The following is a 19,042-nucleotide window of genomic DNA, read 5'->3' on the forward strand; positions in this document are numbered from 1 at the left end:
TGTATCCCCTCTCCCTCTCCCTGTATCCCCCTCTCCCTCTCCCTGTATCTCCCTCTCACTCTCCCTAGTTTCCCCCTCTCACTCTCCCCGTATACCCCTCTCCCTTTCCCTGTATCTCCCTCTCCCTCGCCCTGTATCTCCCTCTCCCTCTCCTGTATCTCCCTCTCCCTCTCCCTGTATCTCCCTCTCCCTCTCCCTGTATCCCCCTCTCCCCCTCCTTGTATCCCCCTCTCTATCTCCCTGTATCTCTCTCTCCCTCTCCCTGTATCTCCCTCTCCCTGTATTTCTCTCTCCCCCTCCCTGTATCCCCCTCCCCCTCTCCCTCTCCCTGTCTCTCTCTCTCCCTCTCCCTGTATCTCCCTCTCCCTGTCTCTCTCTCTCCCTCTCCCTGTATCTCCCTCTGCCTCTCCCTGTATCTCTCTCTCCCTCTCCCTGTATCTCCTTCTCCCTCTCCCTGTATCTCCTTCTCCCTCTCCCTGTATCCCCCTCTCCCTCTCCCTGTTTCCCCCTCTCCCTCTCCCTGTATCTCCCTCTCCCTGTATCTCCCTCTCCCTCTCCCTGTATACCCCTCTCCCTCCCTGTATTTCCCTCTCCCTGTATCTCCCTCTCCCTGTCTCTCATACTCCCTCTCCCTGTATCTCCCTCTCCCTCTCCCTGTATCGCCCCCTCCCTCTCCCTGTATCTCTCTTTCCCTCTCCCTGTATCTCCCTCTCCCTCTCCCTGTATCTCCCTCTCCCTCTCCCTGTATCCCCCTCTCCCTCTCCCTGTATCCCCCTCTCCCTCTCCCTGTATCTCCCTCTCCCTCTCCCTCTCCCTGTACCTCCCTCTCCCTCTCCCTCTATCTCTCCCTCTCCCTCTCCCTCTATCTCCCTCTCCATTTCCCTGTGTCTCCCTCGCCCTCTCCCTCTCCCTGTATCTCCCTCTCTCTCTCCCTCTATCTCCGTCTCCCTCTCCCTGTATCTCCCTCTCCCTCTCCCTGTATCTCCCTCTTCTTCTCCCTCTATCTCCCTCTCCCTCTCCCTGTATCCCCCTCTCCCTCTCCCTGTATCCCGCTCTCCCTCTCCCTATATCTCCCTCTCCCTCGCCCTGTATTTCCCTCTCACTCTCCTGTATCTCCCTCTCCCTCTCCCTGTATCTCCCTCTCCCTCTCCCTGTATCTCCCTCTCCCTCTCCCTGTATCTCCCTCTCCCTCTCCCTGTATCTCCCTCTCCCTCTCCCTGTATCTCCCTCGCCCTCTCCCTGTATCTCCCTCGCCCTCTCCCTCTCCCTGTATCTCCCTCGCCCTCTCCCTCTCCGTGTATCTCCCTCTCCCTCGCCCTGTATCTCCCTCTCCCTCGCCCTGTATTTCCCTCTCACCCTCCTGTATCTCCCTCTCCCTCTCCCTCTACCAGTATCCCCCTCTCCCTCTCCCTGTATCCCCCTCTCCCTCTCCCTGTATCCCACCCTCCCTCTCCCTGTATCTCACTCTTCTTCTCCCTGTATCCCCTTCTCCCTCTCCGTGTATCCCCCTCTCCCTGTATCCCACTCTCCCTCTCCCTGTATCTCTCTCTCCCTCTCCCTGTATCTCCCTCTCCCTCTGCCTGTATCCCCCACTCCCTCTCCCTGTCAATGTATATCTGTCTCCCTGTCCCTGTATCTCGCCCTGTATCTCCCTCTCCCTCTCCCTGTATCTCCCTCTCCCTCTCCCTGTATCCCCCTCTCCCCCTCCTTGTATCCCCCTCTCCATCTCCCTGTATCTCTCTCTCCCTCTCCCTGTATCTCCCTCACCCTTTCCCTGTGTCTCCCTCGCCCTCTCCCTTTCCCTGTATCTCCATCTCCCTCTCCCTCTCCCTGTATCTCCCTCTCCCTCTCCCTGTATCTCCCTCTCCCTGTATCTCCCTCTCCCTGTATCTCCCTCTCCCTCTCCCTGTATTTCTCTCTCCCTGTATCTCTCTCTCTCTCCCTGTATCCCCCGCTCCCTCTCCCTGTATCCCCCTCTCCCTCTCCCTGTATCCCCCTCTCCCTCTCCCTGTATCCCCCTCTCCCTCTCCCTGTATCCCCCTCTCCCTCTCCCTGTATCCCCCTCTCCCTCTCCCTGTATCTCCCTCTCCCTCTCCCTGTATCTCCCTCTCCCTCTCCCTGTGTCTCTCTCTCCCTCTCCCTGTATCTCTCTCTCCCGCTCCCTGTGTCTCTCTCTCCCTCTCCCTGTATCTCTCTCTCACTCTCCCCGTATCCCCCTCTCCCTCTCCCTGTATCTCTCTCTCCCTCTCCCTGTATTTCTCTCTCCCTGTATCTCCCTCTCCCTCTCCCTGTATCTAGCTCTCCCTCTCCCTGTATCTCTCTCTCCCTCGCCTTGTATCTCTCTCTCCCTCTCCCTGTATCCCCCTCTCCCTCTCCCTGTATCCCCCTCTCCCTGTATCCACCTCTCCCTCTCCCTGTATCTCGCTCTCCCTCTCCCTGTATCTCTCTCTCCCTCGCCCTGTATCTCTCTCTCCCTCGTCCTGTATCTCTCTCTCCCTCTCCCTGTATTCCCCTCTCCCTCTCCCTGTATCCCCCTCTCCCTCTCCCTGTATCCCCCTCTCCCTGTATCCACCTCTCCCTCTCCCTGTATCTCTCTCTCCCTCTCCCTGTATCCCCCTCTCCCTCTCCCTGTATCTCTCTCTCCCTCTCCCTGTATCCCCCTCCCCCTCTCCCTCTCCCTGTATCTCTCTCTCCCTCTCCCTGTATCTCTCTCTCCCCCTCCCTGTATCCCCCTCTCCCTCTCCCTGTATTCCCCTCTCCCTGTATCTCTCTCTCTCCCTCTCCCTGTATCTCTCTCTCCCTGTATCTCCCTCTCCCTCTCCCTGTATCTCCCTCTCCCTCTCCCTCTCCCTCTCCCTCTCCCTGTATCTCCCTCTCCCTCTCCCTGTATCTCCCTCTCCCTCTCCCTGTATCTCCCCCTCCCTGTATCTCCCTCTCCCTGTATCTCCCCCTCCCTCTCCCTGTATCTCCCTCTCCCTCTCCCTCTCCCTGTATCTCCCTCTCCCTTTCCCTGTATCTCCCTCTCCCTCTCCCTCTCCCTGTATCTCTCTCTCCCTCTCCCTGTATCTCTCTCTTCCTCTCCCTGTATCTCCCTCTTCCTCTGCCGGTATCCCCTTCTCCCTCTGCCTGTATCCCCTTCTCCCTCTCCCTGTATCTCCCTCTCCCTGTATCCTCCTCTCCCTCTCCTTGTATCTCCCTCTCCTTGTATCTCCCTCTCCTTGTATCTCCCTCTCCCTGTATCTCCCTCTTCCTGTATCTCCCTCTCCCTGTATTCCCCTCTCCCTCTCCCTGTATCCCCCTCTCCCTCTCCCTGTATCCCCCTCTCCCTCTCCCTGTATCTCCCTCTCACTGTATCTCCCTCTCCCTCTCCCTGTATCTCCCTCTCCCTCTCCCTGTATCTCCCTCTCGCTGTATCCCCCTCTCCCTCTCCCTCTCCCTGTATCCCCCTCTCCCTCTCCCTGTATCCCCCTCTCTCTCTCCCTGTATCTCCCTCTCCCTCTCCCTGTACCTCCCTCTCCCTCTCCCTCTATATATCCCTCTCCCTCTCCCTCTATCTCCCTCTCCCTTTCCCTGTGTCTCCCTCGTCCTCTCCCTCTCCCTGTATCTCCCTCTCCCTGTATCTCCCTCTCCCTGTATCTCCCTCTCACTCTCCCTCTATCTCCGTCTCCCTCTCCCTGTATCCCCCTCTCCCTGTATCCCCCTCTCCCTGTATCCCCCTCTCCCAGTATCCCCCTCTCCCTGTATCCCCCTCTCCCTGTGTCCCCCGCTCCCTCTCCCTGTATCTCCCTCTCCCTCTCCATGTATCTCCCTCTCTCTCTCCCTATATCTCCCTCTCCCTCTCCCTCTCCCTGTATCTCCCTCTCCCTCTCCATGTATCATTCTCTCCCTCTCCCTGTATCCCCCTCTCCCTCTCCCTCTCCCTGTATCTCCCTCGCCCTCTCCCTCTCCCTGTATCTCCCTCACCCTTTCCCTGTGTCTCCCTCGCCCTCTCCCTTTCCCTGTATCTCCCTCTCCCTCTCCCTCTCCCTGTATCTCCCTCTCCCTGTATCTCCCTCTCCCTGTATCTCCCTCTCCCTGTATCTCCCTCTCCCTGTATCTCCCTCTCCCTCTCCCTGTATTTCTCCTCTCCCTGTATCTCTCTCTCTCTCCCTGTATCCCCTCTCCCTCTCCCTGTATCCCCCTCTCCCTCTCCCTGTATCCCCCTCTCCCTCTCCCTGTATCCCCCTCTCCCTCTCCCTGTATCCCCCTCTCCCTCTCCCTGTATCCCCCTCTCCCTCTCCCTGTGTCTCTCTCTCCCTCTCCCTGTGTCTCTCTCTCCCGCTCCCTGTATCTCTCTCTCCCTCTCCCTGTATCTCTCTCTCCCGCTCCCTGTATCCCCCTCTCCCTCTCCCTGTATCCCCCTCTCCCTCTCCCTGTATCCCCCTCTCCCTCTCCCTGTGTCTCTCTCTCCCTCTCCCTGTATCTCTCTCTCCCTCTCCCTGTATCTCTCTCTCCCGCTCCCTGTATCTCCCTCTCCCTCTCCCTGTGTCTCTCTCTCCCTCTCCCTGTATCTCCCTCTCCCTCTCCCTGTGTCTCTCTCTCCCTCTCCATGTATCTCTCTCTCCCTCTCCCTATATCTCCCTCTCCCTCTCCCTTTATCTCTGTCTCCCTGTATCTCCCTCTCACTCGCCCTGTATCTCCCTCTCCCTCGCCCTGTATTTCCCTCTCCCTCTCCCTCTATCTCCCTCTCCCTCTCCCTGTATCTCCCTCTCCCTCTCCCTGTATCTCCCTCTCCCTCTCCCTGTATCTCCCTCTCCTCTCCCTGTATCTCCCTCGCCCTCTCCCTCTCCCTGTATCTCCCTCGCCCTCTCCCTCTCCCTGTATCTCCCTCTCCCTTTCCCTGTATCTTCCTCGCCCTCTCCCTCTACCTGTATCCCCCTCTCCCTCTACCTGTATCCCCCTCTCCCTCTCCCTGTAGCCCACTCTCCCTCTCCCTGTATCTCACTCTTCTTCTCCCTGTATCCCCTTCTCCCTCTCCGTGTATCCCCCTCTCCCTGTATCCCCCACTCCCTCTCCCTCTCCCTGTATATCTCTCTCCCTCTCCCTGTATCTCGCCCTGTATCTCCCTCTCCCTCGCCCTGTATCTCCCTCTCCCTCTCCTGTATCTCCCTCTCCCTCTCCCTGTATCTCCCTCTCCCTCTCCCTGTATCCCCCTCTCCCCCTCCTTGTATCCCCCTCTCCATCTCCCTGTATCTCTGTCTCCCTCTCCCTGTATCTCTCTCTCCCTCTCCCTATATCTCCCTCTCCCTGTATTTCTCTCTCCCCCTCCCTGTATCCCCCTCCCCCTCTCCCTCTCCCTGTAGCTCCCTCTCCCTGTCTCTCTCTCTCTCCCTCTCCCTGTATCTCCCTCTCCCTGTCTCTCTCTCTCCCTCTCCCTGTGTCTCTCTCTCCCTCTCCATGTATCTCTCTCTCCCTCTCCCTATATCTCCCTCTCCCTCTCCCTGTATCTCCCCCTCCCTGTATCTCCCTCTCCCTGTATCTCCCCCTCCCTCTCCCTGTATCTCCCTCTCCCTCTCCCTGTATCTCCCTCTCCCTTTCCCTGTATCTCCCTCTCCCTCTCCCTCTCCCTGTATCTCTCTCTCCCTCTCCCTGTATCTCTCTCTTCCTCTCCCTGTATCTCCCTCTTCCTCTGCCGGTATCCCCTTCTCCCTCTGCCTGTATCCCCTTCTCCCTCTCCCTGTATCTCCCTCTCCCTGTATCCTCCTCTCCCTCTCCTTGTATCTCCCTCTCCTTGTATCTCCCTCTCCTTGTATCTCCCTCTCCCTGTATCTCCCTCTTCCTGTATCTCCCTCTCCCTGTATTCCCCTCTCCCTCTCCCTGTATCCCCCTCTCCCTCTCCCTGTATCCCCCTCTCCCTCTCCCTGTATCTCCCTCTCACTGTATCTCCCTCTCCCTCTCCCTGTATCTCCCTCTCCCTCTCCCTGTATCTCCCTCTCGCTGTATCCCCCTCTCCCTCTCCCTCTCCCTGTATCCCCCTCTCCCTCTCCCTGTATCCCCCTCTCTCTCTCCCTGTATCTCCCTCTCCCTCTCCCTGTACCTCCCTCTCCCTCTCCCTCTATATATCCCTCTCCCTCTCCCTCTATCTCCCTCTCCCTTTCCCTGTGTCTCCCTCGTCCTCTCCCTCTCCCTGTATCTCCCTCTCCCTGTATCTCCCTCTCCCTGTATCTCCCTCTCACTCTCCCTCTATCTCCGTCTCCCTCTCCCTGTATCCCCCTCTCCCTGTATCCCCTCTCCCTGTATCCCCCTCTCCCTGTATCCCCCTCTCCCTGTATCCCCCTCTCCCTGTATCCCCCTCTCCCTGTGTCCCCCGCTCCCTCTCCCTGTATCTCCCTCTCCCTCTCCATGTATCTCCCTCTCTCTCTCCCTATATCTCCCTCTCCCTCTCCCTCTCCCTGTATCTCCCTCTCCCTCTCCATGTATCATTCTCTCCCTCTCCCTGTATCCCCCTCTCCCTCTCCCTCTCCCTGTATCTCCCTCGCCCTCTCCCTCTCCCTGTATCTCCCTCACCCTTTCCCTGTGTCTCCCTCGCCCTCTCCCTTTCCCTGTATCTCCCTCTCCCTCTCCCTCTCCCTCTCCCTGTATCTCCCTCTCCCTGTATCTCCCTCTCCCTGTATCTCCCTCTCCCTGTATCTCCCTCTCCCTCTCCCTGTATTTCTCTCTCCCTGTATCTCTCTCTCTCTCCCTGTATCCCCCTCTCCCTCTCCCTGTATCCCCCTCTCCCTCTCCCTGTATCCCCCTCTCCCTCTCCCTGTATCCCCCTCTCCCTCTCCCTGTATCCCCCTCTCCCTCTCCCTGTATCCCCCTCTCCCTCTCCCTGTGTCTCTCTCTCCCTCTCCCTGTGTCTCTCTCTCCCGCTCCCTGTATCTCTCTCTCCCTCTCCCTGTATCTCTCTCTCCCGCTCCCTGTATCTCCCTCTCCCTCTCCCTGTGTCTCTCTCTCCCTCTCCCTGTATCTCCCTCTCCCTCTCCCTGTGTCTCTCTCTCCCTCTCCATGTATCTCTCTCTCCCTCTCCCTATATCTCCCTCTCCCTCTCCCTTTATCTCTGTCTCCCTGTATCTCCCTCTCACTCGCCCTGTATCTCCCTCTCCCTCGCCCTGTATTTCCCTCTCCCTCGCCCTGTATTTCCCTCTCCCTCTCCCTCTATCTCCCTCTCCCTCTCCCTGTATCTCCCTCTCCCTCTCCCTGTATCTCCCTCTCCCTCTCCCTGTATCTCCCTCTCCCTCTCCCTGTATCTCCCTCGCCCTCTCCCTCTCCCTGTATCTCCCTCGCCCTCTCCCTCTCCCTGTATCTCCCTCTCCCTTTCCCTGTATCTTCCTCGCCCTCTCCCTCTACCTGTATCCCCCTCTCCCTCTACCTGTATCCCCCTCTCCCTCTCCCTGTAGCCCACTCTCCCTCTCCCTGTATCTCACTCTTCTTCTCCCTGTATCCCCTTCTCCCTCTCCGTGTATCCCCCTCTCCCTGTATCCCCCACTCCCTCTCCCTCTCCCTGTATATCTCTCTCCCTCTCCCTGTATCTCGCCCTGTATCTCCCTCTCCCTCGCCCTGTATCTCCCTCTCCCTCTCCTGTATCTCCCTCTCCCTCTCCCTGTATCTCCCTCTCCCTCTCCCTGTATCCCCCTCTCCCCCTCCTTGTATCCCCCTCTCCATCTCCCTGTATCTCTGTCTCCCTCTCCCTGTATCTCTCTCTCCCTCTCCCTATATCTCCCTCTCCCTGTATTTCTCTCTCCCCCTCCCTGTATCCCCCTCCCCCTCTCCCTCTCCCTGTAGCTCCCTCTCCCTGTCTCTCTCTCTCTCCCTCTCCCTGTATCTCCCTCTCCCTGTCTCTCTCTCTCCTCTCCCTGTATCTCCCCTCTCCCTCTCCCTGTATCTCTCTCTCCCTCTCCCTGTATCTCCCTCTCCCTGTCTATCTCTCTCTCCCTCTCCCTGTATCCCGATCTCCCTCTCCCTGTATCCCCCCTCTCCCTCTCCCTGTATCCCCCTCTCCCTCTCCCTGTATCCCCCTCTCCCTCTCCCTGTATCCCCCTCTCCCTCTCCCTGTATCCGCCTCTCCCTCTCCCTGTTTCCCCCTCTCCCTCTCCCTGTATCTCCCTCTCCCTGTATCTCCCTCTCCCTCTCCCTCTCCCTGTATCCCCCTCTCCCTCCCTGTATTTCCCTCTCCCTGTATCTCCCTCTCCCTGTCTCTCATACTCCCTCTCCCTGTATCTCCCTCTCTCTCTCCCTGTATCCCCCTCTCCCTCTCCCTGTATCTCCCTCTCCCTCTCCCTGTATCCCATAGAAACATAGAAACATAGAAAATAGGTGCAATAGTAGGCCATTCGGCCCTTCTAGCCTGCACCGCCATTCAATGAGTTCATGGCTGAACATTCAACTTCAGTACCCCATTCCTGCTTTCTCGCCATACCCCTTGATCCCCCTAGCAGTAAGGACCTCATCTAACTCCTTTTTGAATATATTTAGTGAATTGGCCTCAACAACTTTCTGTGGTAGAGAATTCCACAGGTTCACCACTCTCTGGGTGAAGAAGTTCCTCCGCATCTCGGTCCTAAATGGCTTACCCCTTATCCTTAGACTGTGACCCCTGGTTCTGGACTTCCCCAACATTGGGAACATTCTTCCTGCATCTAACCTGTCTAACCCCGTCAGAATTTTATATGTTTCTATGAGGTCCCCTCTCATTCTTCTGAACTCCAGTGAATACAAGCCCAGTTGATCCAGTCTTTCTTGATAGGTCAGTCCCGCCATCCCGGGAATCAGTCTGGTGAACCTTCGCTGCACTCCCTCAATAGCAAGAATGTCCTTCCTCAGGTTAGGAGACCAAAACTGTACACAATACTCCAGGTGTGGCCTCACCAATGCCCTGTACAACTGTAGCAACACCTCCCTGCCCCTGTACTCAAATCCCCTTGCTATGAAGGCCAACATGCCATTTGCTTTCTTAACCGCCTGCTGCACCTGCATGCTAACCTTCAATGACTGATGTACCATGACACCCAGGTCTCTTTGCACCTCCCCTTTTCCTAATCTGTCACCATTCAGATAATAGTCTGTCTCTCTGTTTTTACCACCAAAGTGGATAACCTCACATCTCCCTGTATCCCCCTCTCCCTCTCCCTGTATCCCCCTCTCCCTCTCCCTGTATCCCCCTCTCCCTCTCCCTGTATCCCCCTCTCCCTCTCCCTGTATCCCCCTCTCCCTCTCCCTGTATCCCCCTCTCCCTCTCCCTGTATCCCCCTCTCCCTCTCCCTCTATCCCCCTCTCCCTCTCCCTGTATCCCCCTCTCCCTCTCCCTGTATCCCCCTCTCCCTCTCCCTGTATCCCCCTCTCCCTCTCCCTGTATCCTCCTCTCCCTCTCCCTGTATCCCCCTCTCCCTCTCCCTGTATCCCCCTCTCCCTCTCCCCGTATCCCCCTCTCCCTCTCCCTGTATCCCCCTCACCGTCTCCCTGTATCCCCTCTCTCTCTCCCTGTATCCCCCTCTCTCTCTCCCTGTATCCCCCTCTCTCTCTCCCTGTATCCCCCTCTCTCTCTCCCTGTATCCCCCTCTCCCTCTCCCTGTATCCCCCTCTCCCTCTCCCTGTATCCCCCTCTCCCTCTCCCTGTATCCCCCTCTCCCTCTCCCTGTATCCCCCTCTCCCTCTCCCTGTATCCCCCTCTCCCTCTCCCTGTATCCCCCTCACCGTCTCCCTGTATCCCCTCTCTCTCTCCCTGTATCCCCCCTCTCTCTCCCTGTATCCCCCTCTCTCTCTCCCTGTATCCCCCTCTCTCTCTCCCTGTATCCCCCTCTCCCTCTCCCTGTATCCCCCTCTCCCTCTCCCTGTATCCCCCTCTCCCTCTCCCTGTATCCCCCTCACCGTCTCCCTGTATCTCTCTCTCCCTGTCTCTCTCGCTCTCTGTCTCTCCCTGTATCTCCCCCTCCCTCTCCCCCTCCCCCCTCCCTCTCCCCCTCCCCCCTCTCTCTCCCCTTCCCCCTCTCCCCTCCCACCTCCCCCTCCACCCTCACTCCCTCCCTCTCCTCCCTCTCCCCCTCCCCTCTCCCTCCCGTCTCCCCCTCCCTGCATCGTTCTCTTCCCCTCCCTCTATCCTCCCCCGCTCTCTGCCCATCTCCCCCTCTCCCCCTCCGTCTACCTCCATCTCCCCCTTCCTCTCTACCCCTCTCTTTCTCTCTCTCTCTCCTCCCCTTCTCCCCCTCTCTCTCTCTACCACTGTCGCACTGTCGGAGGGGCAGTACTGAGGGAGTGTTGCACTGCCGGAGGGGCAGTACTGAGGGAGTGCCGCACTGTCGGAGGGACAGTACTGAGGGAGTGCCGCACTGTCGGAGGGGCAGTACTGAGGGAGTGCCGCACTGTCGGAGGGACAGTACTGAGGGAGTGCCGCACTGTCGGAGGGGCAGTACTGAGGGAGCGCCGCACTGTCGGAGGGGCAGTACTGAGGGAGTGCCGCACTGTCGGAGGGGCGGTACTGAGGGAGCGCCGCACTGTCGGAGGGGCAGTACTGAGGGAGTGCCGTACTGAACTGTCGGAGGGGCAGTACTGAGGGAGCGCCGCACTGTCGGAGGGGCGGTACTGAGGGAGCGCCGCACTGTCGGAGGGGCAGTACTGAGGGAGTGCCGTACTGAACTGTCGGAGGGGCAGTACTGAGGGAGTCCCGCACTGTCGGAGGGGCAGTACTGAGGGAGTCCCGCACTGTCGGAGGGGCAGTACTGAGGGAGCGCCGCACTGTCGGAGGGGCAGTACTGAGGGAGTGCCGCACTGTCGGAGGGGCAGTACTGAGGGAGCGCCGCACTGTCAGAGGGGCGGTACTGAGGGAGGCGTCCCATGGCCAACTCTTGCTGCTGTTTCTCTCCTGTCTCTCCCCCCCCGCCCCCCACCCTCAGCGAGTTGACCGATATCAACGCCCTACGCCCCTTCATCCACCTGCGTTATGTGGACGTCTCCCACAACGTCCTGCGGGACCTGTCACCACTTGCCAACCTGAGCCACTTGCTGTGGCTGAGCGGAGATAACAACATGTTGGCCAGTGCGTATATTGAGGAGCTGCCATTCCTGCAGGTGGCCAGCCTGGCCCACAACCAGATTCTCAGCACCGAAGATATCGCTCACCCGCTGCTGGAGAGGCTGAACCTGGCCGGTGAGTCAGACCTGGGGCCTGGGTATCATCCCCAACCGTGTGGGACCCGTACCCCAGTGAGAGTCAGTGTGTGTGGGACCCGTACCCCAGTGAGAGTCAGTGTGTGTGGGACCCGTACCCCAGTGAGAGTCAGTGTGTGTGGGACCCGTACCCCAGTGAGAGTCAGTGTGTGTGGGACCCGTACCCCAGTGAGAGTCAGTGTGTGTGGGACCCGTACCCCAGTGAGAGTCAGTGTGTGTGGGACCCGTACCCCAGTGAGAGTCAGTGTGTGTGGGACCCGTACCCCAGTGAGAGTCAGTGTGTGTGGGACCCATACCCCAGTGAGAGTCAGTGTGTGTGGGACCTGTACCCCAGTGAGAGTCAGTGTGTGTGGGACCCGTACCCCAGTGAGAGTCAGTGTGTGTGGGACCCGTACCCCAGTGAGAGTCAGAGTGTGTGGGACCCGTACCCCAGTGAGAGTCAGTGTGTGTGGGACCTGTACCCCAGTGAGAGTCAGTGTGTGTGGGACACGTACCCCAGTGAGAGTCAGTGTGTGTGGGACCCGTACCCCAGTGAGAGTCAGTGTGTGTGGGACCCGTACCCCAGTGAGAGTCAGTGTGTGTGGGACCTGTACCCCAGTGAGAGTCAGTGTGTGTGGGACCCGTACCCCAGTGAGAGTCAGTGTTTGTGGGACCCGTACCCCAGTGAGAGTCAGTGTGTGTGGGACCTGTACCCCAGTGAGAGTAGGTGTTTGTGGGACCCGTACCCCAGTGAGAGTCAGTGTGTGTGGGACCCGTACCCCAGTGAGAGTCAGTGTGTGTGGGACCCGTACCCCAGTGAGAGTCAGTGTGTGTGGGACCCGTACCCCAGCGAGAGTCGGTGTCCATGTTTGCGGGGTTGGGCGGGCCGAGCTTGGAGGCCAGTCGGCCATTTTACTGATGACTGTCTTCGTGTTCAGGTAACCAGATTCATGAGGTGACTGGTTTGGATCCACTGAAGCTCAGTCGACTTCACACACTCGAACTACGGGGTAACTTGCTGCAATCCACATGTGGAATCAACCTGCCGAGCTTGCAGAGCCTGTACCTGGTATGTACAATGGTATCTTGGCCTTTATTGCAAAGCAGAGAAGAAATTCCTCCTCATCTCAGTTTTAAATGGGCGGCCCCTTATTCTAAGATCATGCCCCCTAGTTCTAGTCTCCCCCATCAGTGGGAACATCCTCTCTGCATCCACCTTGTCGAGCCCCCCTCATAATCTGATACGTCTCGATAAGATCACCTCTCATTCTTCTGAATTCCAATGAGCAGAGGCCCAACCTCCTCAACCTTTCCTCATAAGTCAACCCCCTCATCCCCGGAATCAACCGAGTGAACCTTCTCTGAACTGCCTCCAAAGCAAGTGTATCCTTTCGTAAATACGGAGACCAAAACTGCACGCAGTACTCCAGGTGTGGCCTCACCAATACCCTGTATAACTGGAGCAAGACTTCCCTGCTTTTATACTCCATCCCCTTTGCAATAAAGACCAAGATACCATTGGCCCTTCCTGATCACTTGCTGTACCTGCATGTTATTATTTAAATGGAGAAAGATTGCAAAGTGATGCAGTACAGCGGGACCTGGGGGTTACTTGTGCATGAAACACAAAAGGTTATTCTGCAGGTACAGCAAGTGATCAGGAAGGCCAATGGTATCTTGGCCTTTATTGCAAAGGGGATGGAGTATAAAAGCAGGGAAGTCTTGCTCCAGTTATACAGGGTATTGGTGAGGCCACACCTGGAGTACTGCGTGCAGTTTTGGTCTCCGTATTTACGAAAGGGTATGAGGTGTCTACTGTACATGGTCCATGTCTCTGAGCCGTACAGGAGGGCGGGTATCACTACAGCCCTTATTCCAACTGGCTGGCCTCCCATATTCAGGTACAGACCAACGACCGACTGCCTATGATGATATGATTTATATAGCACCTTTAATGTAGTGGACATCGCAAGGCGCTTAACAGCAGTGTTACAAGACAAAACGGATACATTTGACACCGAGCCCCATAAGGAGAAATTAGGGACAGGTGACCAAAAGCTGGGTCAAAGAGGTCGGTTTTAAGGAGCGTCTCGAAGGAGGAGAGAGAGGTCGAGAGGTGGAGAGGTTTTGGGAGGAAGTTCCAGAGCTTGGGGCCCAGGCAACAGAAGGCACGGCCACCGATGGTGGAGCGATTATAATCAGGGATGGTCAGGAGGGCAGAGTTAGAGGAGTGCAGACATCTCGGGGGTTGTGGGGCTGGAGGTTACAGAGATAGGGAGGGGTGTAGGGGCTGGAGGAGGTTACGGAGATAGGGAGAGGTGTAGGGGTCACGGAGGGATTTGTAAACACGGACGAGAATTTTGAAAACGAGGCATTGCTTAACCGGAAGCCAATGTAGGTCAGTGAGTACAGGGGGTGATGGGTGAGTGGGACTCGGTGCGAGTTAGGACACGGGTCAGTGAGCACAGGGGGAGATGGGTGAGCGGGACTGGGTGTGAGTTAGGACACGGGGTCAGTGAGCACAGGGGGTGATGGGTGAGCGGGACTCGGTGCGAGTTAGGACACGGGGTCAGTGAGCACAGGGGGTGATGGGTGAGTGGGACTGGGTGTGAGTTAGGACACGGGGTCAGTGAGCACAGGGGGTGATGGGTGAGCGGGACTCGGTGCGAGTTAGGAAACGGGGTTGGTGAGCACAGTGGGTGATGGGTGAGCGGGACTCGGTGCGAGTTAGGACACTGGGTCAGTGAGCACAGGGGGTGATGGGTGAGTGGGACACGGTGTGAGTTAGGACACGGGGCACAGAGGGTGATGGGTGAGTGGGACTCGGTGCGAGTTAGGACACGGGGTCAGTGAGCACAGGGGGTGATGGGTGAGTGGGACTCGGTGCGAGTTAGGACACTGGGGGCAGTGAGCACAGGGGATGATGGGTGAGCGGGACTCGGTGAGAGTTAGGACACGGGGCAGTGAGCACAGGGGGTGATGGGTGAGCAGGACTGGGTGTGAGTTAGGACACGGGGGCAGTGAGCACAGGGGGTGATGGGTGAGCAGGACTGGGTGTGAGTTAGGACACGGGGGCAGTGAGCACAGGGGGTGATGGGTGAGTGGGACTCGGTGCGAGTTAGGACACGGGGTCAGTGAGCACAGGGGATGATGGGTGAGCGGGACTCGGTGAGAGTTAGGACACGGGGCAGTGAGCACAGGGGGTGATGGGTGAGTGGGACTGGGTGTGAGTTAGGACACGGGGTCAGTGAGCACAGGGGATGATGGGTGAGCGGGACTCGGTGAGAGTTAGGACACGGGGGCAGCCGAGTTTTGGATCACCTCTAGTTTGCGTCGGGTAGAACGTGGGAGGCCGGCCAGGAGTGCGTTGGAACGGTCAAGTCGGGAGAGGAGTGGCACTGATGAGGGCTTCAGCAGCGGAAGAGCTGAGGCAGGGGGGGGCGGAGACGGGCGATGTTACGGAGGTGGGAAACAGACGGGTTTAGTTATGCTGTGGATATGTGGCCGGGAGCTCATTTCGGGGTGAAATATGACACCCAGGGTGCGAACAGTCTGGCTCAGCCTCAGACAGGAGTTGGGGAGAGGGAGGGAGTCGGGGAGCTGGGGACCGAAAACAACAGCTTCGGCCTTCCCCAATATTCAATTGGAGAAAATTTCTGCTCATCCAGAACTGGATGTGGGACAAGCAGCCGGACAATTTCGAGACCGCGGAAGGAAGATATATTTACCTTTGTAGGGGTTGCACGAAGGTTCCTGGGATGAGGGGGCTGTCCGAGGAGAGGAGGTTGTGTGGGATGTGTCCGTACACGGTGTCATCAGTGACTCAGTGGGCCGCACACTGAGGTCAGAAGGTTGTGGGTTCAATTCCCACTTCAGGGACTCCAGCACAAAACATCTCAGCTGACACTCCCATTGGCACACTGTCGGAGGGGCAGTACTGAGGGAGTGCCGCACTGTCGGAGGGGCAGTACTGAGGGAGTGCCGCACTGTCGGAGGGGCAGTACTGAGGGAGTGCCACACTGTCGGAGGGGCAGTACTGAGGGAGTGCCACACTGTCGGAGGGACAGTACTGAGGGAGTGCCGCACTGTCGGAGGGACAGTACTGAGAGAGTGCTGCACTGTCGGAGGGGCAGTACTGAGGGAGTGCCACACTGTCGGAGGGACAGTGCTGAGGGAGCGCCGCACTGTCGGAGGGGCAGTACTGAGGGAGTGCCGCACTGTCGGAGGGGCAGTACTGAGGGAGCGCCGCACTGTCGGAGGGGCAGTACTGAGGGAGTGCTGCACTGTCGGAGGGGCAGTACTGAGGGAGCGCCGCACTGTCGGAGGGGCAGTACTGAGGTAGTGCCGCACTGTCGGAGGGGCAGTACTGAGGGAGTGCCGCACTGTCGGATGAGACATTAAACCGAGGCCCCGTCTGCTCTCTCGGGTGGATGTAAAAGATCCCGGGGCACTATTTGGAAGAAGAGCGGGGGGAGTTCTCCCCGGTGTCCTGGGGCCAATATTTATCCCTCAATCAGCGTCGCTATGATCTGGGTCATTGTCCCATCTCTGTTTGTGGGAGCTTGCTGTGCGCAAATGGGCTGCCGCCTTTCCCACAATGCAACAGTGACGGCAGTTTGGACCCCTCTGGTCTGGCAGCCTCGGGACCTGAGAATTTCCCGAACCACGGAAGCACTTGGGAGGTGTGAGTGCGTGCGCGTTGGTAGTCTGTGGGTGGCTCCCTCACACGCACTCACTTGACTGACAGCCGCTCCGGCCAATCCCGGAACACGCACTCACTTGACTGACAGCCGCTCCGGCCAATCCCGGAACACGCACTCACTTGACTGACAGCCGCTCCGGCCAATCCCGGAACACGCACTCACTTGACTGACAGCCGCTCCGGCCAATCACGGATCACCGACAATCGGAGCAGGAGTAGGCTATTCGGCCCTTCGAGCCTGCACCACCATTCAGTATGATCATGGCTGATCCTCTATCCCAACACCATATTCCCGCTTTCTCCCCATACCCCTTGATGCCTTTTGTGTCTCGAAATCTGTCGATCTCCCTCTTAAATATATTCAGTGACTTGGACTCCACAGCCTTCTGTGGTGGAGAATTCCACAGGTTCACCACCCTCTGAGTGAAGACATTTCTCCTCATCTCGGTCCTAAATTTCCTCCCCCGTATCCTGAGACTGTGTGACCCCTTGTTCTAGACTTCCCAGCCCTGGGAAACATCCTCCCCACATCCAGTCTGTCCAACCCCGTCAGAATTTTATACCTTTCAATGAGATCCCCTCTCATTCTTCTAAACTCCAGTGAATACAGGCCCAGTCGACCCAATCTCTCCTCGTACCACAGTCCTGCCATCCCAGGAATCAGTCTGGTGAACCTTCGCTGCACTCCCTCTGTGGCAAGTATATCCTTCCTTAGGTAAGGAGACCAGAACTGCTCACAATACTCCAGGTGCGGTCTCACCAAGGCCCTGTGTAACTGGAGTAAGACATCCTTGCTCCTGTACACAAACCCTCTTGCAATGAAGGCCAACGTCCCATTTCCCTCCCTAACTGCTTGCTACACCTGCATGTTGGCTTTCAATGACTGGTGTACAAGGACACCCAGGTCCCTCTGTACATCCACACTTCCCGAGCCGTCACCATTTGAATAATACTTTGTCCTTATGTTTTTCCGACCAAAGTGGATAACTTCACATGTATCCACTGCATCTGCCATGTGTTTGCCCACTCACTCGACCGATCTAAATCGCCTTGCGTCCTCCTCACAGCTCACAAACCCACCTAGTTTTGTGCCGTCAGCAAACTTGGAAATATTACATTTGGTTCCCTCACCCAAATCATTTATATATATTGTGAATAGCTGGGGCCCCAGTACTGATCCCCGTGGTACCCCACTAGTCACTGCCCGACACCCCGAAAAAGACCCGTTTATTCCTACTCTCTGTTTCCTGTCAGTTAACCAATTTTCAATCCATTACCCGCAATCCTATGTGCTTTAATTTTGCTCACTAACCTCTTATGTGGGACTTTATCAAAGGCCTTCTGCAAATCCAAATACACTACATCCACTGGTTCCCCCTTATCTACTCTATCAGTTACATCCTCAAAAAAACTCCAGTAGGTTTGTCAAACACGATTTTCCTTTCATAAACCCATGTTGGCTTTGTTTAATCCCGTTGATATTATCTAAGTGTGACGTTATCACATCCTTTATAACAGACTCGAGCAATTTCCCAACTACTGATGTCAGGCTAACCGGAACACGCACTCACTGACTGGCAGGCCGCTCCCAGCCAATCGAAACGTTTCACGCACCCTCCTCCCTCTCGGGGACCAGCTTATGCCGAACCACGGATGTTTCCGAACCAGAGAGGTCGCTCCTGCGCACTTCAAATGTACCTGACCGGCGGCAAACGCGCTTTCGAGACAACCGGAGCTGGCGAAAGTCGCGATATGAATGCAGGTCATTCTTATCTTTGTTTCTTTCTCTGGACCCACGTGACAGGCGGGGAACAGTATTAGCAAGCTCGAGGGGCTGGAGTGCCTCGTCAATCTGCAAACTCTGCACCTCCGTGACAACCACATCGAGAGTCTGGTCGGCTTTTCCGAAACGATGGTTTCGCTGCAATACATCAATCTCAGGTACGCAGGGTGAGAAATCAAAGGTCAAGTTATTATTTAAATGGAGAAAGATTGCAAAGTGCCGCAGTACAGCGGGACCTGGGGGTTACTTGTGCATGAAACACAAAAGGATAGTATGCAGGTACAGCAAGTGATCAGGAAGGCCAATGGAATCTTGGCCTTTATTGCAAAGGGGATGGAGTATAAAAGCAGGGAAGTCTTGCTCCAGTTATACAGGGTATTGGTGAGGCCACACCTGGAGTACTGCGTGCAGTTTTGGTCGGCCGTCGAGGACACGATTGGCCGAAATGGCTTCCTACGTTCTGTAAATTTCAACGATTCTATCAAAAAGCCAATGTGTTCATTGAGAAGATTACCTTATCGTTGTTCGCTTGCCGTGAAGGAGTTCCGAGTCGAGCGCTCGCTTTGGGAGTCTCGTGTCTGGGGGGCGTGCGGACAATGTGGCCCTGCCCAGCGGAGCTGGTCGAGTGTGGTCAGTGCTTCGATGCTGGGGATGTTGGGCCTGGTCGAGGACGCTAACGTTGGTGCGTCTGTCCTCCCAGGGGATTTGCAGGATCTTGCGGAGACAGCGTTGGTGGTATTTCTCCAGTGACTTGAGGTGTCTACTGTACATGGTCCGTGTCTCTGAGCCATACAGGAGGGCGGGTATTACTACAGCCCTGTAGACCATGAGCTGGGGGTGAGATACCTACTGTACATGGTCCATGTCTCTGAGCCATACAGGAGGGCGGGTATCACTACAGCCCTGTAGACCATGAGCTGGGGGTGAGATACCTACTGTACATGGTCCATGTCTCTGAGCCATACAGGAGGGCGGGTATCACTACAGCCCTGTAGACCATGAGCTGGGGGTGAGATACCTACTGTACATGGTCCCTGTCTCTGAGCCATACAGGAGGGCGGGTATCACTACAGCCTTGTAGACCATGAGCTGGGGGTGAGATACCTACTGTACCTGGTCCATGTCTCTGAGCCATACAGGAGGGCGGGTATCACTACAGCCCTGTAGACCATGAGCTGGGGGTGAGATACCTACTGTACATGGTCCATGTCTCTGGGCCATACAGGAGGGCGGGTATCACTACAGCCCTGTAGACCATGAGCTGGGGGTGAGATACCTACTGTACATGGTCCCTGTCTCTGAGCCATACAGGAGCTTCCATACTGGGTATGTGAGATCCGCTAACCCAGGGGCCCTTGTGCATGAAACACAAAAGGTTAGTATGCAGGTTCAGC

The 19,042-nt window shown here is 57.1% G+C and overlaps 1 protein-coding gene across 1 annotated transcript; it reads left to right on the forward strand.

Annotated features, from left to right (window-relative positions):
- Positions 1–10,851: 10,851 nt before the first annotated feature.
- Positions 10,852–17,806, forward strand: lrrc23 (leucine rich repeat containing 23; the record flags this gene model as incomplete). The annotated part of the gene is made up of 3 exons (XM_070871778.1): positions 10,852–11,164; positions 12,102–12,232; positions 17,670–17,806. Coding segments are annotated over exons 1-3 (581 nt in total), but the record flags the coding sequence as incomplete, so codon positions are not given.
- Positions 17,807–19,042: the final 1,236 nt, after the last annotated feature.

This window comes from Pristiophorus japonicus, unplaced genomic scaffold (assembly GCF_044704955.1).
Source record: "Pristiophorus japonicus isolate sPriJap1 unplaced genomic scaffold, sPriJap1.hap1 HAP1_SCAFFOLD_2817, whole genome shotgun sequence".
NCBI classification, from domain to species: Eukaryota; Metazoa; Chordata; class Chondrichthyes; family Pristiophoridae; genus Pristiophorus; species Pristiophorus japonicus.